The 26499-nt window shown below is 30.9% G+C and overlaps 3 protein-coding genes across 4 annotated transcripts; 2 read left to right on the forward strand and 1 right to left on the reverse strand.

Moving 5' to 3' along the window:
• Nucleotides 1-1541: 1541 nt before the first annotated feature.
• Nucleotides 1542-2068, forward strand: LOC106356342 (glutaredoxin-C9). The gene has a single exon (XM_013796108.3). It carries the CDS (start codon nt 1588-1590, stop codon nt 1996-1998), a length of 411 nt encoding a protein of 136 aa, XP_013651562.2. The 5' UTR covers nt 1542-1587; the 3' UTR covers nt 1999-2068.
• A 20576-nt stretch (nt 2069-22644) lies between these two features.
• Nucleotides 22645-23502, forward strand: LOC106356341 (kunitz trypsin inhibitor 2-like). The gene has a single exon (XM_013796106.3). It carries the CDS (start codon nt 22709-22711, stop codon nt 23426-23428), a length of 720 nt encoding a protein of 239 aa, XP_013651560.2. The 5' UTR covers nt 22645-22708; the 3' UTR covers nt 23429-23502.
• A 732-nt stretch (nt 23503-24234) lies between these two features.
• Nucleotides 24235-26195, reverse strand: LOC106356340 (NAC domain-containing protein 10-like). Of its 2 annotated transcripts, XM_013796105.3 has the most exons (4): nt 25820-26195; nt 25498-25690; nt 24653-25098; nt 24235-24536 (listed from the first exon to the last, which is right to left on the reverse strand). In XM_013796105.3, the coding sequence occupies exons 1-4, from the start codon at nt 26018-26020 to the stop codon at nt 24498-24500; spliced, it is 879 nt and encodes a 292-aa protein (XP_013651559.2). In that variant the 5' UTR covers nt 26021-26195; the 3' UTR covers nt 24235-24497.
• Between the last annotated feature and the right edge of the window lie 304 nt (nt 26196-26499).

Genomic DNA, 26499 nt, shown 5'->3' on the forward strand with positions numbered 1-26499 from the left:
TAAAGTGCTCATTGAAAAGCAATTGTAATTTCTAGCAAGTATTAGAATTCTACTCAGTAATACTGCATTTTGTATTTTTGTGTGTGTGAAGAGATGCAGGCCTATAGTAGTCTAGTAGATACAGATTCAAAAAAAAAAAAAAAAGATATTACTAGTGTTGGAGACTAGTGCGTTTTACCATATTTTAGGTACACCTTTTCGGATTCACTATCAGCATTTTAAAATACTTTTTTACTAGAACTCTTTAAGAATATTATTTTTATTTAAAATTATTTTGCTTGAAAGTATATACAATTATTGGTGGACATGCATTTTAAACCCCTTTATTTTAAACGTTTTAGGACGTTGGATGTCAACACTTCCATTTCAGGATTTAGCAATTGGAAAAGGGCGTTTGAGTCCTGAAAGAACTTTAAAACGTTTTAAATCCTAAATGACCCAATAATAGAGGTGAGGATGAAATGGGTGACGTGTGTGTAAAAAGCAATGACGTCAAAGTTAACTAATAATGCTAATTTGTTGGCTTGGTGCTAACGTATACCGACTTTTCTACCGTCCATGAGAAGAAGATGGTTCTTTGTGGGGGATCTTCTAATATTTCTTTTTCTTGTGTGCATTATTAACAAGGCTCCACTATGCGGAAAATTCTGACTACAAATAATATGACATTCACGTGAAAATCCTTTTAATTATTCTAAATTTCTAATGGTTTAAAAGAGAGACTCAACTACTTCTCACAAAAACACGTCTCATAATCCACTCCCAGCTAAGATTTATTACTGATTACATGATTACATTAGACTTCTCTATATTCTATTGTGTTTGGAAATTTAGAAATTATCTTTTAAGTATATACAACAATATTATTCGATTACCAACATTGAGTTGGGTTAGTAATTGAATCCAATAAACAAAAACGTAGGTATTTAGAGGTCACACGTTTAATTCCTGTTGAAACTATAACTTTATGAAAGGCTATTTGGAAATTTTGATAAAGAAATCTCTCCCCCGGATGAACCATATAGCCAAGAGAAACTTTTGAGATATATAGATGATAGATATAAACTCGAGACTTCTAAATAATAAAATAAAATGATTAGATTATCAAATGTTTACTTATAGTCCCATGATTCCGGTGCGTTGGTCGGTACTCGGTAATCCCAATAAGCACCCACTATCACTACCTGTCACATGCTAATTCTGTATTTCCAGTAATTAAACTTTTTTTATACAACCGTCTAACACAAAATAACTCAAAAGAAAACAAATATTTTCCCATTTCTTTATTGATTTAAATTACTAAATTTTATGTAACACAACACGTCGAAAGGAAATAAAAAACGTGCTGATTTTTATTAGAATAATAGAGTGATGACAAAAAGTCAGCGTGAATCATGTGATACGGTATAAAGACACGGTCCTATGACTAAGTCTACTCTCACCCGGTGACGTAGATCTGCATCAGCCAACGTTTGCTATGACGCACATCCTCACGTAACATCGTTGACGCAAGATGTTCCTTTCTCTCTTTATATATATAACATTAAACCTTCCCATTACTGGCATATTTAAAGCATATTTGAAAAAATGCAAGGAACAATTTCTTGTTCAAGGCACTATCCTATGATCCCCGCAGCGGAATCTCTGCGGCCGCTGCCGCTTAGAACGCAGGGAAACGATGAGAGCGTTCGGATGTTGGTGGAGGAGAACGCGGTTATGGTGATTGGACGGAAAGGATGTTGTATGTGCATCGTTGTGAAGAGGCTGCTCTTTGGACTTGGAGTAAATCCGGCGGTTCTTGAGATCGATGAGAAGAGGGAAGTGGAAGTTACGAGTGAACTAGAGAAGATTGGCGCCAAAGACGGCAGAGAAACGGTGATGTTACCGGCGGTTTATATAGGAGGGGTGTTGTTTGGAGGGTTAGATAGGGTTATGGCAACTCATATCTCCGGTGAGTTGGTTCCAATTCTTAAGGAGGTCGGAGCTTTGTGGCTGTGAATATATCAAATGAAATCTTAAACTTATGTTAAATCTTGATTCAGTAAATAATTAATTCATTTTTACGTTTTTTTAACGGATTAATGTTTTTCCTTTACATAACTCGGATAAAAAAAACAAAAGTTCTAAAGTTGAGAAAGTTACAAGAATATGTATTCATTAAATTATTAAAAAAAAACGTCAGTATTTCTCTGTTGTGACTTGGGATAGTTTTTTTAAAAAATATACCAAGACATAGAATCATATATACATATATATATATGCTTAATATATAGTCCAATTGACAACACAACATATAATAATTATATATCTTTTATATATTAATTGAGAAACATTACAACTTCTTTTGTAATCATTAGAGAAATATGTTGGTTCATCTAATTATATAATAAGTTTTTATTAAATTAACCATAAATTTATTATTAATGTTCTTTATTATTTATTTAAATAAATATTACGCTATTGCCAAATGTGGCTAAAATATATATATAATAATTAATGATTTTGAATAATAAAGATTTAATAAATATTAGTGTATCTTCTATCATATTTATTTAATTTTAAAATATTAAATAAATTAAACAAACACAACAACCATATAATAAAAGTTTAGATTTTTATGTATATGTTATATTTTGAATTATTTAAAATGACTATAAATTATTAAAATTGATAAAATTTTCACATTCAAATTTTGTGATCCATGGTTTAAATTTTTTTGTTATAACAAAATATAAATGATTAAAAAATCATAAAAGTAAAAAGTATAATTCAACTATATTAAGATTAATATATACATATATACATATATATATATATATATCATTTTAAATTAAACTAAAACCATATAAAATACATAAATATTTTAGTTTTGAAATTTATTTTGAATAAGTTTTTTGATAAAGCTTTACACGAACATTGGCAACTTTATTTAAAAAAAAATAAAAATTACTAAAACTATTAATCTCACAATAAAAAATTTGTTATCACTAATTTAAAGTTTTTGTTATTAAAGATACAAATGATCAAAAAAACATATGAGTAGAAAACATCATTTAAAAGATATTAATATTAAAAATATATTATGTGTGTTAATATCATTTAAACTTAATTACATATTCTATCAAATAGAAAAAAGATTATTGTTTAGATTAATAAAATTGATTTATATGTTCGCACTAATGTAATTATATATGTAATAGTTACTGACTTTTAATTATTCAATATATATTTATTATTTCATAAAATGTAAAAACATATAATAAATAAAATAATTTATATATATATAATATTCATTCCGCGCAAGGTGCATATCTTATCCTATCTATTCTATTAAAAGGGAAGCAGTCTACATAAATCTACTTATACAAGTTGTTTGGACCATTTCATTAGACTTAATTATTTTTTTAGTCTCACCTTATATTTCTTTAACTATGCAATAATCAATTACCTTATATTTCTCTAACTATAAAATAATCAATGCTCTTATTTATTACTCAACTTACTATGATACACCAAAAAATTATACATAACTTTATTATACTAAAATATCATCTTATACAAACATGTCTCATGAATCCATAACCAAAACATGACTGGTAAATTTAAATACCAAAACTATATTGTTCCTTGGTGCCACCAACTTTGCAATATTTTACACTATCATTTATTTTTTGACCAAAGATTTCACTCTATCATTTTTTCGTTGATTGAAATGTGATTTTTCAAATGAATATGTTGACCTTTCGAAAATATTTATCTACACAACTTATACATCATAGATTCTCCTTGACTAACACTTCTAATAATTTTGACTATATTTTAAAGGAAGTTATTTTGCATACAGTTTAATAATTTATTCTAAATATATTGTTAGAGATTATTTTGTGTACTTTAGTTTAACAATATATTCTAAATATATATATTCTAAATATATTGTTATGATGATTTTTGATAAGAATATATTATAGATGCGATTGAAAATTTATATTATTAAAAGAAAATATTTTTAAAAATATATTATAAAAGAATTTATAACATCTATATAAAACTCTTTATTTTTTATCCTACCATTAACTACAATAACTATAAATAATTTAAATATTTTAAATAAATCCTATTATTAGTTTTCATTTTGTATGATACACTTCTCTAATTATTTTTCTTATTATCATCCAAATCCAATGTTATTGTTGTTATTCAATAACGTTATATACATCATATATTATGCTCAAAGATGGATATATAATATTTAGATATCAATTATTAAAATGAAAGCATATATCATACAAAATATTATATCATGTCATTTAACATTATATAATTCTAAATATTTACAAAATCAAATTTAATAAAAAAACACTTTAGCAAATCATTTGTTAAAAAAAAATTATATATATTTACGTTAAATTATTTTTTTATTAGGTTAATATATTAGAAGTTTCATTCATCTATTAAAATATTATTGAAGATTATTTTTTTCTACCATGTCAACCAAATGCCGGGTCACACTTGATTGCATGTTTTTTCGAAGTTTGCATGCTTTAAATTAACTAGTTTTCATTAAATCTAAACCAGCTTATGTACAAGTCATCGTGTTTACTGGTTCGACGACGGGTCCAAACTTGATATAAAAGTATTATTCTCATCTAATTGAAAATAATTTATTTTAAAATAATAGACGCACTGAATCTGATCAATCCATATAATTTTTTTGAAAAAAGTAATCAAACGATTAAAAATATAATTAGATTAACTAACTAAATAAAAATAATAATTTTTTTTGATATAATATAATTTTGTAACATAATAATGTATAACAAGACTAAAATACTAATTCATATCATATATTTTTATCGACTGAAAAATAACCCACGCTTTTAAGCGCGGGTCAAAATCTAGTTAATCATTAATAAACAATACAAGTTGAACAAAAAAAAACATATGACGTGCCATTTTGAATTTTCAAAACAGAAATAAATGTGCTTATGGGATGGAATATTATGAGCTGTGTCCACCATTTTTTTTAATAATAATATATACTTGTGCGGGTGCACAGATCAATAATCTTTTACATCTAATAGTATTAATGTTAGTTTTTAATTCAGTTTCTCAAGAAAAATTTATAAAAAAATAAGAAAAAGTTGAGCAAAAAAATTGAAAAATTTGAAGAAGAAGTGAAAACCTTTGACAAAAATGTGAGAGATAGTGGTAATTGTGTTTTTAATATTTAAATTTAATCAAATAACTAAAATTATGTAAAAATAGTTGAGGGAGCAGAACCAAGACTATAGCAATGTCGATAAAAAAATCTTAATTGAGTGTTTTTTAATTGAATTGTTAGTTTTCTAAATTGTCTCTTTCTTTTTTTTTAACTAGGAATTATATCCGCGCGATGTTGCGCGGCAGTTCAGTGCAATTAAAAATTTCGTTACATTATATTGATAGAACTACGATGTAAGTTTCATTGATGTGGTAGTCTTGTAAGTAAAGTAATAGTTGTTATAATGTGCTAAAAATATGTGTGTTTATTACATAAGACAATTTCAATCGCAAGATGATTTTATTACATTTGTTGTTATCTTATTGTCTCGAGTTTTAATATTGAAGGACTGAGTTACTTACTATAATAAAAAAAAATTAAACATAAGAAATACAAGCTTTCTAGATATAGCTATTATTTTAAAGTAAACTAATATAACACTTTTAACTAATTTTGTATTTTAAATTAATTTCTATAATAAAATGTTAAAAACTAGAATAATCTGTGGCTTTTCTAGTTGACAAAGTGGTAGCTTGTCTTTTTTCTTGTTGATGCACTGTTATTTTTTTAAACGGCTGATATAGATAGGGTTGGAACTCATTAGTTGAAATTGGTAGTGCATATAGGAAGATGAAGAGTTATGTTGTTTCAAAGGTTACTTGCCAAACTCATTTTAAGTAGGTGTAATCGCTGCTTTTCATTTTATTGTCTAACACCTGTTCTAATTTTGTTGGATACTAATTGTATAGGAATTGTAATTTATAAATAAATAAAAGAAGCAAGCTCACACTTAAGATTGATTGAAATATTATTACTTATAGTAATCTAACTGTAGCTAAAAGAATGACATAAATGAAAGAGAAACCCATTGAGATGTTTAATAAAAGAAAAGGCACTCTTAGTAATTTTCAATGTAAAGATACATTTATCTGGGATGATGACATAAATAAAACCATTTTTTGTAATGTTTATTTCTAATTATATAGACTCAGATCATTAATATTTGATTCAGTTAATATTTACATAATGTTTACTATTACGGTTTATAAGCTAATTAGTAATCGTTAAGTTTTGAATGATATCTATAAATATATTTACAAACCAAATATATATATATATATAAGATCATAATGCTAATTAATTATATATAGGTAGAGATACATGTTTTGAAAACGTGTAATTTTCAATTAACCTACTACTCTTTTCTTCACTGCTTCTTTACCATGCTTGTTTGGAATGAGAAGGGCTTATATCTTATAACTAGGTGATAATCCGCGCCCTGCGCGAGATAAATCTTTTACTAAAAAGTAAAAACTAAGCTATCTATATAATTGCCTTATAATTAATAGAGCTAATACAACTAAAAAAAGTTCGGACGATTAAATATTTATTACCTTATAATTAATTTAAACAGTTGCTATAGTTGGATAAGTGCTCATTTTTAAGAAAGGAACACGGTACAATATATGTATAATATTTAGAATTAAATTATGCGCAAAGTAAAATATATAAAGAAATTAAATGATAATTAATAGTATTGGTATACAGTTCAAGTTTTCTGGGCGGAAGGTTTATCCGGTTTTACCACTTCTAATATAACTGTTGACCAGAACTGTTTTTTGCATTCTGGTTTATGTGAATGTGCAATCTCACCTGTTGTGACCATAACCGTCAATATAGTTTTTGGTTTAATATACAAAAATATTGTCAGTTTGAGTGATTTATAGAACGGTATACAACAACCTTCATTCCCAAATTAGTTAGAAAATACACATAATGTTAATCTCATGTCTGAAGAACTACAATATTGTGAGTCACTTGTATGTATAATTTGCCATTGAGTTACTGAGACAACTGATGCAGGTTAAAGTCATAAATTTTGGTTTAAGGTTAAAATCAACTGATGCAGGTTAGGGTCAAAAATTTGCCTTTTGAGTTACTGAGACAACTGATACATGTATACACCCATAATTTCTCCAACATGTATGGTTTTGGATGCAAAAGTCTACTTTTGATTATTGATTGTGAGAGAACTACGTAATAACTCATTTGTTGGTTAATGTCTACATAATGCTGGTGGTACATTAGGTTGTGGGTCTGGGTAAGACTTCTGGAATCTATCTCAGTTTGTTGTTTGATTTCTACCTAATGTTGCCTATGATTCGTTAAAGTCAATAATGATCTTCTTATTTTATGGTGCTTGGTTCTGTTAATATGATGTTTGTTCGTGTATCGTACCATGGATCTGATTAAATTAATATGTACAAATTATCTAAACCGGTATTTCGTTAACCAAATTCTAAAACACTATATTTAAACTGTCTTTTTATTAAATGATGGTAGTCGGTCCAAAAATTTAGAATGGTACAAATAATAATTACTCTAGTAATCAAAGGATATTTTAAAAGGAGATGTGAGAAGGGCTGAGGAGCTGACACCTCAGCTTTGGTACTATAAGTTCATTTTAAAGAATGCTTCTCAATTAATAAGAAGGGGATACATGTCTTATGTAGAGATCGATGTTAATGAAATAGTTCGAAATGTTAAAGTAGTTAATTTTACCTATTAATTAAATGAGAACTTACTAATATCAATCACGAATGTTTAAAATATTTTTTAGGTGTTTACAACCCTCATGCTCACGATTATAACAAATATATAAAAAACATTTCTAGGTTCCTATAAATATGTACCATTAATGTATTATAATTATCATTAATGTATATGTTTTTATTACCAAACGTAAAGATACTCCACTAATAACTTTTTATAAAACTGACTGTTTTGGTTTAACAAAGATAGTTTATTACGTGGAAAATTACCTGGATCTATGTCCATTTTGCTTAACCCAATAAGATTTTTTGTCCACCCGTTATTTCGTTTTTTAAAATGATGAAAAAAAGTTGAATTTAAAACATAGTGTCAAACTGTATTTATAGAGGAACCAATCAGTTATAACTTATAACTATTGGTGAAAAGACATGACCCTTCAAAATACAACTATTCATTTCATTTGGACTTTTTAAATAAAATAGTTATAATTGTTTCCATTCTTGTCTATACAAGCAGTGGGGCTATTGGTAGCTTGTACAAAACGTAAAACGGAGGCTAGCTTGCACAAAACGAAAAGACATGTTCTCTTGCTCTTTTAATGTATGTAAGGTTAAAAAACACGTGTATCCATAAAAAACTTCCGTATTTGATAAACATAGACATAGTTATTTGGATGTTTTAAGCCAACGTTTCTAAATCCTTACTGTATGTATAAAGTGCAATGCTTCATGTCGTAAGAAAACGGATGTTATGTTTTGTTCCTCTCGGTTTCAAGATCATGAAAAGGTATTTGTGTTCTTCTGGTGATCGTCGTCTGTATTCTGTAACCGCTATTAGATCGTGACTTTTAACCACTGAAACATCATCTTCTTTTAATCCTCGAATGAAACCATAACCGTTTGAGATTTTATAAAAAGTAATTATTCTTCTTCTTTACCAACTTTTCTCACTAATTCTTTACACGGAGACTTGTGAAAAGGAAAATTTTTGTACATGTCCCTACTTCTTTAGACGGAATTGATTTTAAAATCGGTAACATAATAAAAATTAATGTGTAAATAATATTTAACAGGTAATATTGTGAATAAATTATTAATACAATGTATGTTTAAATTACAAATTCGTTTACATCCATGTATAAGAATCAACTTTCATTCTTTTGTTTCTTGTTGGTCGATCAGTACTTGAGTTAACTTTTTGTTTCCCAGATTTCACTAAATTAGTTTTCTTTGTTTTAATTTTCTTTGCTTTCAAATAACTTCTAACATAGTTTTTACTTGATCCTTCATTCTTCTGTCCACTCTTCATCTTTCTCACATCTCATTTGAATCCTCCTCTTTTTTACAGTTATAATTAATATGACTGTCACTCTTATTTATATTTTCCTATATATACAAAAATGGTAAATTTTAAGGTCTCAAAAACATAAATTTAATAATTAATCAATAATCAATAATCTTAATAATAAAAATATTTTACAATACACTGTTGGTAGCAGAGTCTTTTCTATGAGTCTCAATGATTGTTATACCAGAAGAAGTGGATCTAAAATTATATGAATTTATTCTTATAGTAAAAATAAATTCTTCACCAACAAGATTTTCATTTAGAAAAGACACTATAGCATTCTCGTCCGTTTCAACGTTATTGATGGTTTCATATATATTAAATTGATTTATTAACTTAAAATTGTTAAAATTATAAATTGATTTTTCGAACATCAAATAACTTACAATATGATCTATTAATTCCACTGGTGATTTATTTAGAATCTTGGTTAAATCTTTGTTGAACATTATAAAAGAGGCTGTATCTGAACCATCATCAACAATTAACTCTATCCGATACTTTTTCAATAATATAAATTTTATATAGTAAAAAAATAAAAAAATAAGCAATACGGATGTTTAAAATATATTTATAAATGTGAACCAGTAATATCTTGATGAGGACAGGTTTCACAAACAAGTGTGTTTCCATCTTTCTTTAGTTTCTTTTTGCACTTATCACATGAAATGTAATTCCAGCCACTTCTAGAACATACTTCAATAATTTTGGCATGACACCTAAAAACCTTATCCTATAATTTAAATAATTTGTGAAATTGTTGTTGGCAAAAAATGTAAAGACAAGTAGTATTTTTGTGAAAGGTAAAAATTAATTACTATATATATAAATACATGCTCGAATTCTTCTGAAAGAATATCAAGAAGTTTGGAGATTGTGATAAATGAATGTTGACTTAAATTAACAGAACCTTTTCCATTAAGAATATTGCCTTCTATTTTCGGGAGTGTTCTTTTAAAATTTGAATACATGTATTAGTTCTAGAAAAAAACAATTAGGTGGTGTTATTCAATCATGTATTTTAATAGAGTTTAAATCTAAACACAATCCACTGTTATTCAAATGATGATTCTAAATTCTATTTTAAAATCTAGTGTTATTCAAAGAATGATTTAAATTTAACTTTTAAAATCTAGTGTTATTCAACTTTCAAGGATTTTAAATTTCTTTGTATTTTAAATTGATTTCAAATTATCTCTTATGGATTCTTATGAACAAATGAATGAATTCAAAATCCGAGGTCTATTGCAGAGATTTTAGAATCCATCAACTTAAAACTTTAAAATTTGATTGATTATAAAACATTAATAACTGATTTGAAATCAGTGATTGAATAACACCCCCTTAATTAATCTGTATTTGTTTGATAACTTATAAATTTACCTATGTTTGAAATCATTAATTGCATTTATTGGGTCATCAAATAGATTTTTTGAAGCAGACGTTGTATTCAAATATAAATACCCTGCATTGTAATTAGTACTCTTTCCAATTGAATATACTTTAATTTCAAGAAATTTAATTTGATTTACCTGAGTATAGTTTTGGATTAACACTCGTTATTACAATAATTAAACCTTTCGGATTTTTTTGGCCTATTCTTTATATAATTAGTAACTTGTTTACCCCAAATAGTCAGACGTACTTTACTCCCACTGTATTTTAAAAAATAAAAAATATTAAATTTATATGTCTTTATTGTCAAATATATTACTTAAAAAAACACTATTCTCACCATTCTATTATTATATCAATAACTATTTTTGAATTCATATCAATGTTTTCTAAATTCAACATTTCTCCTTGTTCTATGACACCTATTACATCTGTAATACAATAAACCATTAACTATACATAAATTGTTAATATATGTCTCTATTTTGTTATTTATGTATAAGAACCAACCGCTAAATTGTTTATTTGAATTGGCTATCAATTGAAATTGGTCATAGTTGAAAAATTCAAATTTCTCATATTCAATTGAAACTTCGGCATCATTAATAATCTCAATTGTTGACTGATCATTAAACGCAATTGAAACCGATGGTTTGAAATTTTATAATTTTCTGTTGTTTTCCAAACTTCAAAATCAGTGATTAATAAAATGTTTCCCTCAGCAAAATATTCTTCAAATTGTTGAATGTATTTAGTATTTATAGAACCAACAATTGTTTCATTCTGCAACCAAAAACAAATAATATCAAATTGTGATTGGTTTAACAATAGCAACAATATCAGGAAAATCACGGCAATAACATGAATTTGTATGTGTGGAAAACAAACCTTTTCATCTAGTATAAGAAAGTTAAGACTAATGATTTCATTATTTCGTTTTGGATTTTTATGAATTTGTATGTGTGGAAAACAAACCTCTTCCTAATATTTTTTGTTTATAACGTTTCATTTGAATGTCTTTTAAAAATCTGTATCCATGTAACTGCGTAGAACTTTTTTTTCATCATTTTATTATTAGTAGATTAGTGAAATTTTTTTTTTTTGAATGAATGCTAAATTTATTCATCAAAAAATCCTTTTTACATCAAGTGGTTCTTTGGTTTGAAATAACTTCTACTCCTACTCCTTTACCTTCCCCTTTACAGAAATCCAAAGAGGAATCTATGACCTAGCAAAACTGTCTACCATATTTACAAGCGTGTGCTAAACCAGTATTGCAAAACTCCTTCATATCCTTTAGCTCGTTTGGATTGTAGTAAGCTCAGCTTGTTTCGGATCGCTTTTTCGGTGAGTTTGGCCAGCACTTGCAGTGGCATAGCTTTCTCACCGTGACGCCGCTTGTTCCGTTCTCTCCACAGCGTGTACAAGGCGAGCTGAAAAGCATATCTGAGACAGAACCGTTTCTGTTTTCCCATGCCTGGAGCAATTATCAGCCTCCCAACTGCATCCCAATTCATAGAGAAAGATCTCTGCAGAAAACCTCTTGTAAGATGTGCCCAAAGTTGAGATGAGAAAGGACATTCAAAGAAGAGGTGGTTCCTGGATTCTGGTGCGTTTTTACATAGAACGCACGTAGTGTCTACACCTTGACACCAACCAGCAACACGATCCATAGTCGCTAACCTGTTCCTCATTGCGAGCCAAGCCATGAAAACGAATTTTGGCGTAGCCTGAGAGAACCAAATACCAGCCCCCCAAGTACACAGCTCCCCAGCTTCTCTTGTCAGTTGCCATGTCTCGTAGATTAGTGAAAATTTAAATTTGAAAAATGCATGGGAGAGACTATTTATAGATTTTTTAAACTCTATTTGAATAGTCACAACCCTTCAATCTGAATAGTCGCATTCTTCTAATACTCACAACTTCTCACTTTTTAAAAGATACTTATGAATAGTCACAACTTTTAACAATTTTTAGAAGGACACAACCTTGCAACATAGAACTTTTAGAAAAGACACAACCCTCTACACATCTTTTTCAAAAGACACAACCTTTCAACATAAGTGGAGTTCACAACCTTAGGAATTAATTGGAAAAGACACAACATTAGGAATTAATTGGAAAATACACAACCTTACAACATATAACTTTTAGAAAAGACACAACCCTTTACACTTCTTTTTCAAAAGACACAGCCTTTCAACATAAGTGGATTCACAACCTTTAGAATTAATTGGGATTGCTATTATTAATAGATAGATTAGAAAAATGAGAACAACATATACATTGACATATACAATTGATATATTATCGGTTATCGAGGTGTTTGAGTCAATACTCAAAGATAAGAAGGACATAATGATCATTGCAGGTACATATTTATAAATTGTTTGCATAGATTTTACAGTGATTAAGAGTTAAATATTATGCTAGATTACCCAAAAAAAGAAATCGAATAGACAATTTCCTTTTGAAGCAAGAGCAACTACGCTTTGGACGTCTTAAGAGGCTCATTAAACTCTTCTAATAATGATAAAAAGAGGAGAACCTTTTTGTTTGACAATTATTGTGTTTTTTAATTTCATTATTTTTGTAATAGATATTTTCATTAAATAATTTTAAAGAATCTAATAGAATAAGATGTCAATAACAATGACATGAAATACTAAAATGAATCTATAACAATTTTTTGAAAAACAAGAAAGAAAGAAAAAAAAAGAAAGAAAGATTAACAGAATTGAAAAACTAAAAATGCAACTTAAAAATACTAAAATGAAATTTGTCCTACCGTAACGCTTACTTAGTGGGATCATTCACAACAAATTCATAACATCCAGCTGGGTTCGGAGCACCTTGGCATCTAACAGTTTCTCTCTTGATTTTGTAGTATGTGCTACCGTAGGATTCGATACCGTGTGGTTTTTTGGGACCATAAGCAATAAACTCCCCCCACTTGATATCTTGAGTTGTAATGCTTCAGTGCCAAGTTACTACAACTTGTAACCCTCATGGGATCGTAGTTGGGAGGGAGTTTCGTGTTCCCAAACAACGGTAATTCCAATGGGACTTTGGTCGAGGTGGAATCCGCCGCTTTGTTTTTACCTTTCTGCTTTGAACTCATAATGAATGCAGAGAATTCGTTTTAAGAAATTATATATATTGTAAATTTTATAAGGAAGAGAGGGGAATTTTTCGTTTAGTGAACAAGTTTTGTGCAGTTTTGACTGGTGTATATGATCTTAGGGATGTGAATCAGGGTTTTGGTATTGACATTAAATGAAAGAAGAATGACTTTAACTGACTTCAGACAATGGTTTTTGCGTGAGTGGTGGAGGTAAAATAGTTTAAAAGTCATTTACATATAAAAGTAGCATTAGTGTTAGTTTATTCAAGGCGGATTCTCAAGAAAATTTCATTAAAAAAATTAGGAAAAAGTTGAGCAAAAACATATGAAAATTTTGAAGAAAAGGTGAAAACCTTTGACAAAAAATGTTAAAGATAGTCTTCTCTCCATTTGTCATATTCATGGTGGCTAATTGTGTTTTTAATATCTAAATTTAATCACATAACTAAAAGTATGTGAGAATAGTTGAGGGAGCTGAACCAAGACTATAGCAATGACGATAAAAATTATCAATTTAGTGTTTTTTCAATTGAATTTTCAGTTTTCTCAATTGTCTTTTTTTTTTCCTTTTAATTAGAAAAATGAGAACAACATATACAACCGACATATTATCAATTATCGAGGTGTTTGAGTCACTACTCTAAGATAAGGACAAATTGATCATTGCAGGAGATGATGATTAACTAAATTGTTTGCATAGTACAGTGATTAAGAATTAAATATTATGCTAGATTACCCAAAAAATCGAATAGACAATTTTCTTTTAAGCAAGAGTAACTTGGCTTTGGACCTCTTAAGAGCACCCATGAAACTCTTCTGATAATAATAGAAGGACGACAACCTTTTGTTATTTATGTTTTGACAATTATTGTGTTTGTTTCATTTCATTATTTCTGTAATCGATAATTTCTTTTAATAATTTTAAAGAATATAATAGAATAAGATGTCGAGAACAGTTACATTTTGAAATACAAAATGACAACAACACTTACATATTAATTTTAATGTTTTCAAAATATGTGTATGTGTTAAATATTTATAAACGTATTATATTAGTGTGTTTTGTCATTTAATTTTTTATGTCATCAATAACTTTATGGAATCTTATAGAAAAATATAATTGTAAGGAATCTTATAGAAAAATATAATTTTAAGGAATCTTATAGAAAAAGATGTTGACAACAATTACATGTTGAAGTCAACAATAACCATTACATGTTAATTTTAATGTTTTCAAAATGTGTGTTTGTGAGAAATAAGTATTTATTAATTTATTTTGTTCTTTTATTATTTGTGTAATTAAAAATTTTAGTTAATAATTTTAAGAAAATATAATAGAATAAGATGAATAAGACGTAATTTTAGAGAATCTAATAGAATAAGATCTCGACAGCAATTACATGTTAAAGTACAAAACGCCAACAACAATTACATGTTATTTTTAATGTTTTTGAAATGTGTGTTTCTGTGAAATATTTTTAAAGCTATTTTATTAGTTTGTTTTATTATTTCAGTATTTGTGTCATAAATAATTCAGTTAATAAAAAAAATCTAATAGATCAATATATGTTGACAACATTTACATGTTAAAGTACAAACGAAAAATAACAATTATGTGTTAATTTTAAAGTTTTTGAATGTGTGTCTGTGAAAAATATTTCTAATATAAAAATATAAGTTGCCCAGAAGTCTTTAACATTTTTAGAGGGACACTAAAATATTTTTAGCGGGAGTTAGAAGACTTCCCAAACGACTTACATGTTAGTCGTCTAGACCCTAAACATAACCCCTAAACTAAATTAACTAACTTAACACTTCATAAAATCAAATTAAACTTAAAAATGTTTACTATATACAGAAATAATCACATGTAAAAACATTTAAGTTTTCCAAAATTTAACCCTAAGAATACATACAATACTACAACATATGTTGTCAAATCCTAGACCAAAGAATATCATGATTCACTACTTTTACTCATCTATGTTGAAAACAATTCAATTTTATTATATCTTAATTTATAGCGAATCACTTAAAACTGTTTATAATTACATGATTTTAATTTTTCGCTTATCAAAATATGTTTTACAAAATTTATAAATTATTTTTAAGATCAACTATACCAGACGACTTCCGTGGACGTCGTCCAGAAGACTTAACAGGATCTCAGAAGACTTAGTGGGGATATATCCGTAAAAATGAATTCTGTTTTTTACTTGTAAACTGGGCTTAATTAACAGCTTATATTTTGGGTCATAATGTTAATGTATTTATAATGCACGACAAAATCAATTGATATATCCCAATGTTAATAAATATGAAATTAATAAATAAGAAAGTGATTTGGGTGGGTGTATATTTTTATCAAATTAAATTTCAGATACAAAATTTATGTATACTTTACTTTCTGTAAAATTTATATTTGATTTTTTCAATTTATGTGGTTTAAAAATAATGCATATATATAATATAAAATACATACATATATATATAATTTATGTTAACACTGTATATTAATACATAATTAAATTAAAAAAATATTACTGTCTAACTGATGCAACAGACGTCCAATAAGAAAAATATATAGCACGATATAAAAAAATGGTCTGAATAATAAACTAAAGTATCACAACTGAAACCATATATTTGTTGTGTATTGAAATATATTTGTAATTGTCGGAAAATAATATTATAAAAAAACCAAAAAGATGTGCGCAGACATATGTGATATTAAACAAATATGTAATATGGAAAAATGTATTTATATCTGTATTATTTAATTTCTATAAACAATTAATTCTATGAAAAATATACATCCGCGCAGGCGCACGGATCAAAAGCTAGTTTTCTTTTTAAAAAGTCTTACTTCAAAGAAAAAAAAGTTAAAACAAAAGTTAACCTATAGACTTCTCAGAGTAATTTTACTCACTTAACTATTATCCCAACCAGATATTCACAATTTTTTTTTTAATTAAATCAATTTCCAAATTAAAAACCTTCTAATAATTATTTCCCTGTTTTATCAAAAGTATCATTTTGACACTTTCACACATATTAAAAATAAAAGAAATTTTCTAAAATAGCACTTTTTAATTTTTTGTAACAAAAATAGCTCCCAATGAAGAAAATGACCAAATAAATTTATATTAAAAAGCAAAAATATATTTATACCCTAAGGTTAACTAATTTAGACTTAGGGTTTAGAGTTAAAATGTGAAAGTTTGAGGATAGAACTTCAAATTTTTTTTAAAAAATACATATTAAAATTTTCAAAATAAAAGTAGCTATTTTGGTGATTTCTCTTTATTGAAGTCTATTTTGTGACAAAAACTTAAGAATTGCTATTTGAGAGAATTGCCGTAAAAGTAATATAAATGCATTTGTGTTTTTTATTAATTATATCTATTTAACTAATAATATTTTCGATAAATAAATTATTTTTAAAATTAATACATTAAGTTAAAATAAATATAAATTGAAATGGCACTTTGAAGATGATAGCTTTTAAGAAACAAAGAGATAAATTATTTAGGATCTGGGACAAATGCTTTCTTTTTGACAACACCTTAAGCAATGCACGGTCCTGACGAAGAGAAAAAAGATGAACGAGGGTGAGATATCTGTTAGTGCAAGATGACACTACAATAGCACTGCAGAAGATAATTCAAGAAACAAAACAATACAAACAAACACTTTGCTTTATTAGAATTTCTTTAAACAATCTATTACAAGATCTTCTTTATTCAGTTTTACTCGTCTAGTGTTAACACCCTAACACACGACACTGAAGGATTCCTAAGCTACCTACTTATGTTTCTTTCCCGTCAAGTACTTCAGTCACTGCTTCAGTACGATCCCAGAACACTTCCAAGAGCTTATCTCTCTCTATAAGATCATCCTTTGTGTCTCTGTCTCTATACAGATGACCCCATAGCTATCTTATAATTATTCTCCATGTTCCTGAAACCCTAGTCTCCAAGGCAACATTATGGACATCTTCCATAACAATAAGTGCAACTTTCCTTTTATTGGAATGCATTTATTTCTCTTTCTTTAAGTCATAAACTTGCCCTTCAAGTTTTTTCTTCTTTCCTTATCTCCAAGATACTCTCTTGCTTTCCAAGTCTACACGACTCCAGCTCAGCACCTTGACTCCACATGGTCTTCACCACTCACACGACGTCTGCTTAAGCAACTACGTCAGTGACTATTTCAGGGCGGACATCTTACATCTTTAATCTCCCCTTTTAGCTTTATGTGCCGATCAAGCACAATATTCTTCTGCTTCAGCAACCACGTTCCCCACCTGGAAACTTCAACACCAAATGTGCTTTTCTCCCCCACACGATGTGCACCACACAAGCTTTTCTCCCCCATGAGATATGCATTCTCTATACCAAAACATCACCATACTCCCCTTGCTTGATTGCATACTAAGCTAAAACAGATGCTTAGATGTCAAGCCATACAGACCCAGCCGTCTGGTTCTCCATGTATAATCATGACACAGTCCCTGCTGCAGCGGAATAACAAGTACTGCATCACGACCTGACGCACCTGTCAAGCTACCCTTCGACCAGCTTTTGTTGAGGATCTGGCTTCCTTCATGTGTCGTCTTCTTGACCATGATCCCTTTCCCATCCACACCGAGTGCCCTCTGCACTCGTTGCAATTGTCTTGGAGTGATTTCACTATCACACTCCTGAAGATCACCTCGCATCACTTCCTGATGCATTTCGATCTCCTTTCCCTTTGTGCCACAAACAACCTCGTGTCCTGACTCCAGACTTTATGCTTCTTGATCAACCTCAAGATCACTCTTAACAGAGCTGTACCCTTCTCATGACGTCTCTTCATTGACCTCATCAAGTAAGCCACTCTTGGCTAAGAGAACTTCTCCAACCCTCTTGGGTTTAGTGAACGTCTTGTTCACTTTCTTGGCCATGTTTTTGCTCTTCTCATGAGCAAAACACTCCATCTTCTTGTGTTCAACCTTCCCACAGAACCAACATCACATCCGATGTTGCTTCTTACTTGGTCTGACACAGTTGCTGATACACTGATCTATCTCCTTCCTTGTACCAGGTGCACAACCATGCTTCAGAACCTCATGTCTGACCTTCATATTGTTGCACTGATGTACTACTTTCGGCTTGTTACTCACAGCTGCGCGCTATAGAACTTCATGTCTTACTCCCTGTCGTACGTCCCGACGTACTTCCTGACAAGCTTCTTTGGCTCCACTTTTTGATGTGCTCTCATGCACAAGATGTGATAGCCCCTTCTGTTGTACTTCCTTAGTACTCTCAGCTCCTCGATATCCCAGTCTCCACTTCACCTTGGCTGGTTGTCCCATCGAGAGTATCTTATCCAAGTCCTTGGATCAACTGTTGAGCATCTTGATATGTTGCAATTCTCGGCCAAATCACTTTCCAGCATCTTTGCTCTCTCTTGTTCACCAGTATCAACTTCACTCAGCTTGCTAATCTCTTTCTCGATAGACTCATTCTTTTCATGACAACAGCAAGTTCTTCAGCAAGATCATCATACTGCTTTCGGCCCTGCACCAATTCGTGTTGCAACTTCAGATTCTCATTCTTGAGATTCAACCACTTATTTAGCACTACGTGATACTCCTCCTCATCTGTAGCATCTGAATCCGAAGACTCACTGGATTCCTTCTTGCGTGCACCAAATGCAAGAAGGTTCTTCATCACCTTTCCATCTTCTTCAGACTCTGGATCATCAGACGACTGCAATGGAACTCTTTTTTCCTTCTTTGAGTTTGGATATTCATGATGTGTGTGTCCAACACTTCTGCACTCTGAACACTTAAGTTCTCTTCGTTGTGCTACAGGACAGTTACCAACGCCTCCACACTCATAGCATCTGAGACTTTCTCTCCTTCTATCATTGCCACGATCACCTCCCTGGCGACCATACTGATTTCTTCCACCCGAGGGATTCATATACTTACCCAGATTCCTCGCCAACATACCCATGGCATTTTCAATAGTCAGAGATCTATCACCATTTCTGTCAGCTACAAGCGCCACACTCTTTGGTGCACTGCTTGATGTAGAGACTGAACTATTGTCTGTCTCCATCTCTTCTGCCTTCAGCATACCCACAAGCTTGTCAAACTTGAGCTCATCCGTGTTTGTAGTCATCTGCAAGATCGCCTTGTGAGCTACAAAATTCGTTGGAAGACAGCGTAGTAACTTCTTTACCAGCTTCTTCTCCTTGTACTTATTCCCAAATACAAATGCTTCATGCACCATACAACTGAGTTTGGCACTGAAGCTCGCCACATAATCATTATCAGAGCACCTGAGATTCTCAAACTGCGACCCAAAATGATCCAGACGTGTCCTCTTGACACTCTCATCTCCTTCAAACGAATTCATCAGGATCTCCCACGCCTCTTTAGCTGAAGTACTCCCCTGAATCAGCTGGAACTGTTCTGCTTCAACCGCTCCAAAAATCACCGACAACGCCTTTGCCTTAAACTTAGATGCATTGTGTTCTGCCTCTGACCAATCCTGTTTTGGCTTTGGCTTCTTCTCACCTCATGTGACTATGGTAGGCTCTTCCCAACCAATCTCCACAGCTGTCCACGCATCTTCATTGATTCCTCGAATCATTTGCTTCATGCGAGCCTTCCGATGACCATATTGGTCCGCATTCAACACGATCGCCTTCTGCATAAAAATAATCGTGTCTATCTTCCCCTTCAGGATAACACCGATAACTTAAGTGCCCCGCTTTGATACCACTTGTTAGTGCAAGATGACACTATAATAGTATTGCAGAAGATAACTCAAGAGACAAAATAATACAAGCAAACACTCTGCTTTATTAGAATCTCCTTTAAACATTCTATTACAAGACCTTGTTTATTCAGCTTTACTCGTCTAGTGTTAACACCCTAACACACAACACTGAAGGATTCCTAAGCTACCCGCTTATGTTTCTATCCCGTCAAGTACTTCAGCCACTGCTTCAGTACGACCCCAGAACACTTACAAGAGCTTATCTCTCTCTATAAGATTAGCCAGTACTGTGTCTCTGTATCTATACAGACGACCCCATAGCTATCTTATAGTTATTCTCCATGTTCCCGAAACTCTAGTCTTCAAGACAACATGTATGGACATCTTTCATAACAATAAGTGCAACTTTTTTTTCTTGGAATGCACTTATTTCTCTTTCTTTAAGTCATAAGCTTGTTCCTCAAGTTTATTCATCTTTCCTTATCTCCAAGATATTCTCTTGTTCTCCAAATCTACACGACTCCAGCTCAAAACATTGATTCCACAAGGTATTTACCACTCACCACGACGTCTGTTTCATCAACTACATCAGCGACTACTTCAGGACGGACATCTTAGATCTTCAATATCTAACGGACTTTTTCATAGTGATTCTTGAGTGACTTGAATCTAAGGAAAACACGTTATGGGTATAAAGGTATTTATTTGTTAATTTCTACAAGGAACAACAAAATAAAAATGTATTCTTTCCTTGAATTATAGTGACGCTATGAAATCTTTTATGTATATTCCTCTTAGTAGCATGAGAATCATAATTGATTAGCAAACTTAACACGTTTCACTCTTTATAGACACGAAAACAATAAAGTCTTGAAGAAGAAAAAGAGAGGAAGATAATGTCAAAAAGAGAGGCCCGTAATTAAGTCACGAAAAGTAGAACTAGGCCCGAGTATAGTAATAGGCTAATAGCCTTTGTTTTTCACACTAGGAGAACAAAATGTGTAGACAAAGATGTATTCTTCTTCTTCTTCGTTTGCACTTATCATATGCGCCTCTGTCTTTGCTCTTCACTTCAGTTTCAAATTTCTCTTGTGCAGGATTAAGTAAAAGACGAAACTTCAACACCTTCTTTTGATAAAACTTGAGCTTTGAGTCATTGTAGGGCTTTGAGTCATTGTAGGGTTTTCTAAGAAACGGTGAATGATGTACTTGTTTAATACTTGAAATGAACGATCACTAAATTTCAACGTCTTGTGCATCATAGTTTTTTTACCATAAAAGCATATCAGGATTCAGGGGCACAACCACCATTGAGTCACAGAGCCGTGCCTCCTTTCACCAAAAAGAAACATTGGCTTAGGGCATCAATTTTTTTTAAAATAAAACTTAATACCATATACCATATATGTAACTAGTACTTACTAATCTCAAGTAATAGTATATTACTTTCTTGCTCTGTTTTCCTTTTTACTTTTTCTTGTTTCTTATTAGCTGTAAGTTGTGATACTTTGGAGATTTTTTTTTAATCGAAACTTGAAATCCCTTTTCTCAATGAAATATCTGTGTAAGAAGAGTAATAGTATATGTTGATATGGGTTCAGTTATAAAACTTTATAAATCATATTAGTAAGCAAGATATGAGCCACAACAAATAAATACATTTATTAATCTATTATTAGTTCACTATTAAAATTTATTTAAAACATAAAAAAGATTTAAACTTAGCTGACCGGCTTCTTCTTACTTACGAACATGTTCTCAAATTCGAGTTTTTTTATTTAAATTCAAGGTTTCATATTAACAAAGTAGCTTCATCTCATTTTTTCTTTCTTATATCTCATTTTAAGGATTTAAGTGACTGATTTGTTAAGACATCTTTTTATGAATGAGGGCATATTTTGTTTTAATCGCTTATGTATGCTATTATGGCTCGCACGGCTCTGTTGAGTCACATGCTGATGCTGCTGTCGTTGGACATCTTGTTTCCATGAGTTGTCGGTGGCTTTAGTCTTTATCATATTCATCTTTTAGCTAGGTTCCATGATTTTTTTTTCATTTATGTGAATAATCTTTCTCGTGTTGCCAATTAAAGCAAACAAAAATAGATTTCATAAACACCTTCCCACCGATACTTTATAAAATATACTCACAACTCCGAAGCTATTTTTTACATTTATAATTAAAAAAATTAATGTCTGCTGATATAAATACCATACCAAATTGTTTGCTTCAGACTCAAGTCACCCAAGAGTCACTATGAATAACAATAAGACAGCAATCCCATTCTTATTAATCTCTTTGTTCCTTCTAGTCTCGGCTGCTGCGGTAACAACCGGGGCAGAAGTAAAACACGTCAAAGACGCAAACGGAAACCCCATTCAAAGACAGACCCTGTACTTCATCCAACCAGCTTCAGGCAAGAAAGAAGGCGGTCTTGTCCCAACAAGCATTGACTTAGCCCATTTGTGTCAACTAGGTATTGTCCAAACAGTCCTTCCATTTCAACCAGGCCTACCTATTACTTTCTCTACTCCATTCTTCGACAGAGGCAATGATATATGGATAAACACGAACCTAACAATCGCTTTTGAGTCACTGATCTGGCCATGCCCTTCCTCAAAGATATGGAAAGTTGAATCCTCGTCGTCGTGTACCAACAAGCGTTATGTAACGACTGGTGGTAGCTCTAGCAGGAAAGATAGCTTTTTTAGGATTCAGAAATATGGAAACGAACAAAATACTTACAAGCTCGTTCATTACCAGAGTTACTCGGCTATAAACGGTATTAAGAGTGTTGGTACCACCACCAGCTTTTACGGTGACCCCATACTTGTTCTTAACGATGATGATGACGATACCGATGCCTTTCCAGTTAAGTTCCGTAAGGTTGAGACATCCACGGATAATTTATTTCAGAATTTTAGTCTAAGAATGCTTCTGAGACTGGTATTTAATAAGTTGTATTATGGAAAATAATGGGTGGAAACAGCATATCACTTAAACCAACTAAATGTAATGAAAAGTTAAATATGTCTTTGTCATTTATGAAATGTCCTTTTCTTAGAAACCAAACTCAAGCAAACCAGTGTTGTGGATACGCTAAATCTGCGCATAACCTCTTCTTATTCCAGATATCTCAATCCTTGATTGCTCGATCATATATTCATACTTAATAAGCAATTTATCAGTTAACACAAGTACAATATCTCTATTCGTTGATTAATCTTTCGGTGAAAAAGCTATAGAAACGCGTTTTTAGGCTAATAAATTGAAGAAATGAAGCAATTCCTAACCGGGCTTTTTTATCGAGTTCCACCTATAACTTTAGTTGGAGAAAGAATGCTTGCTTATGAAGTTATTCCTATGTTTTGAATATTCCTGCAAGTTCATATTTGCTTATCACACAAGTTAACCACCAAGGCAAGCTATTTTGGGCTTAGTTACCAAAAAAGAAAGAGCTATTTTGGGCAAAATGGGTTTAAGCAGTTTAAATTTAGGTGAGCTTCAACGAACACTGCATCATTTATATATGTATCAGAGCCCCCCCCCCCCCCCCCCCCCCCCCATTTTTTTTGTTTTCTTCAAACATTCCAGCTCAAGTCTAGAGTTAGCGTCCAAAACAAGACACTCTGATCTTGACTTATTTTATTATGAACAGCACCCCAAATTTTTAGTAATTACTCCTGTCCTCCAAAATTTATTTAGTAATATTACTTAAATTTAAAAGGATTTCATAAAATATTTTCAAAACTATTTTCAATACTGTAATAGCTCTTCTTGCGAAATAAGAAATTTCATTTTATTATTATCTTAATTTTGTTTCAATAATATGAAAAGAAGATCTATTACAGTATTTTCGACAGAATCTATTCAGGCAAAACAAAAATATAAGAACAAGGATCATTAGTAATATGTGTTGAGGTTAAAGTTACTTCCCCAATTTTATCCCCAAAAAAGAAGTTAAACCTAAGATCTCACCAACACTTTAAGATAACTTACTACGATAGATACCCAACACCTACACACAGAGTATGTGCTCACTCTTTCACATCATTCGTTTCCCCTTCTTCACTCCACAAAGTACCTGCATTAATTTGTATATTATTTGTTTCATATCTTCTTCATAAAACTTTCTTTACCTTTACTTGCGTTACAAGTAAAACTAAGAAATGAACATGACACATCTCCTTAACGAATCACCTGCGTGTTCTCTTCATTTTTTCCTTCATGCTCATACCCAAAACCGGCATGATTTTCATAACTAAATCGGTTTAGGTTTACCCGACTCTTCGGTTTAGGTTCGGTCGAACCACCGCATTGCCTAGGTTGTGTTTGGTAAAAGACTTTAGAGAGAACTGGTTCACCGTCTTTTTCATCCTCGCTGTGGCCTAAGTGATACTGATGCATCACCCAATTGGTCTTCTCGGGCTTCTTCTGGCGACCATAGTTCGTGTAGAGCACTAGGATTTTCTTGAAACCGTCTACTCCTGCTTGGGAAAAAATGGGTCGGGTCTTGCCCGTTTTGTGCCACCGTGTCTCGTGGCCTTCCTCATCTGTGCTCACTTTTCTACGTTTTCGTGTTCCGGTAGTGTAAGCCTTAGATGGCCGGTGGAAGAAGTGCCGTACTTGACCGTCTTTGCTTACTCCTGTTGACATAACTTAAGCATATGATTTGTCACCAATCATTTTGGACTTGATTCTAATCTTTATAATCTTACACAAAAATTGTAGAGAAAATCTATCTGTCACAAATCACAAAACTTTACTAGATTTGATTATTTGTTTTTATAGATAAACTAATAAGTTTCTGTATTAGTACCACCAAAAACTAATATAATCATTATCTCAGAAGATTGCAGTTTCTACAATTTTCTCTTTAAGAAATTAAAACCCTAATACAAATGAGTAAACCCAAAAGTATTTTTGTAAATCCATATGAAAGCAAGTGTTAGCTTGAAAAAAAAAGTTTCGATAAAATTTAGTGAGAATTGTTAATTTCAATAAAATTCTTTACGTAATTTAGTAACACAAAGAGAAGGGTTTACCAGGAAGTTTCTCAGGATGCGTATAACAAATTCCATTCTCCCCTTCAAGCGTAGGTATAAATTCATCGATCAACGGATGAAGTTTTCTTTTATCGGATGAGACCTTCGCCTCCAAATGCATAAGGATCTCTTTATCCGACGGGTCGAACTTGACTCCTGCCGGTAAGCTTGGTAAATCTTTGATGCTGCCAACCTTATATCAAATTTCATTTATATCACATTAACAGTTATGTCAAAATATGAATTAAATGATGTATACCTAATATATTAATGATGATAAGTATACGTTATGTAGGTGAATCAAGTCTTGAAATATATTAACCTGTTCGTCTTGTTGATGGATCTTTTGTCCACAAGAAGAACAAGTCATGACGATGGGAGCATCAACGATAATCTTGGAATCTGGAGCGCTCGTGACACATGATTGAGATTGGTTTTTGAGTTGAATTGATGGATGATCAATGTTGGATGCTCTTTCAAGATTGGGATCGTAGTTATCATCTGAATCATCACACCAACTCATCTTTCTTCTATTACTGATCTCTCCCTCTACAATAACCTACCAATATCTAAATCTAATTACAGTCAGAACCAGCAGAACTATCAAAAGATGAACCGAGAGAACGAGAGAGAAAGAGAGCTAAAGATGATGAGGTGATATAGAAAGAGGGGCAAGTGATTGTTAAGTTTTAAGAACAAACAAACACTTAACTATATAAAATTATATAAAATTATATAAATTAAATTAAAATGGTTTTAAAATAATATTTGAGGGGTTGCTTGGACGTCACGTTAATTATTGGTGTATGTATATACATTTGTGACATATAATTATTGAACGCTGTTTTCTAAATTTTGATTATGACTATTCTTGATCATTTTTTTCCTTTTCTAGTTTCTAGTTCCACAGCTCAAATTAGTAGTAAGATTCATGTAAACATAATTAAAAATGGCACCCAACTATAAGTAGGAGAAAAACCCTTGTACAAGAAAATATTAATT

Source organism: Brassica napus, chromosome A7, assembly GCF_020379485.1.
Source record: "Brassica napus cultivar Da-Ae chromosome A7, Da-Ae, whole genome shotgun sequence".
Taxonomy (NCBI): Eukaryota; Viridiplantae; Streptophyta; class Magnoliopsida; order Brassicales; family Brassicaceae; genus Brassica; species Brassica napus.

Excerpts from the sequence above, each read along its gene's own strand:
- LOC106356342 (XM_013796108.3), top strand. The coding sequence starts at position 1,588 with ATGCAAGGAACAATTTCTTGTTCAAGGCACTATCCTATGATCCCCGCA.
- LOC106356341 (XM_013796106.3), top strand. The coding sequence starts at position 22,709 with ATGAATAACAATAAGACAGCAATCCCATTCTTATTAATCTCTTTGTTC.
- LOC106356340 (XM_013796105.3), bottom strand. The coding sequence starts at position 26,020 with ATGAGTTGGTGTGATGATTCAGATGATAACTACGATCCCAATCTTGAA. Across the intron at positions 25,691-25,819 it reads TCCATCAACAAGACGAACAG|GTTGGCAGCATCAAAGATTT; the intron begins GTTAATATATTT and ends ATTTGATATAAG. Across the intron at positions 24,537-24,652 it reads AAAATGAAGAGAACACGCAG|GTACTTTGTGGAGTGAAGAA; the intron begins GTGATTCGTTAA and ends AAATTAATGCAG.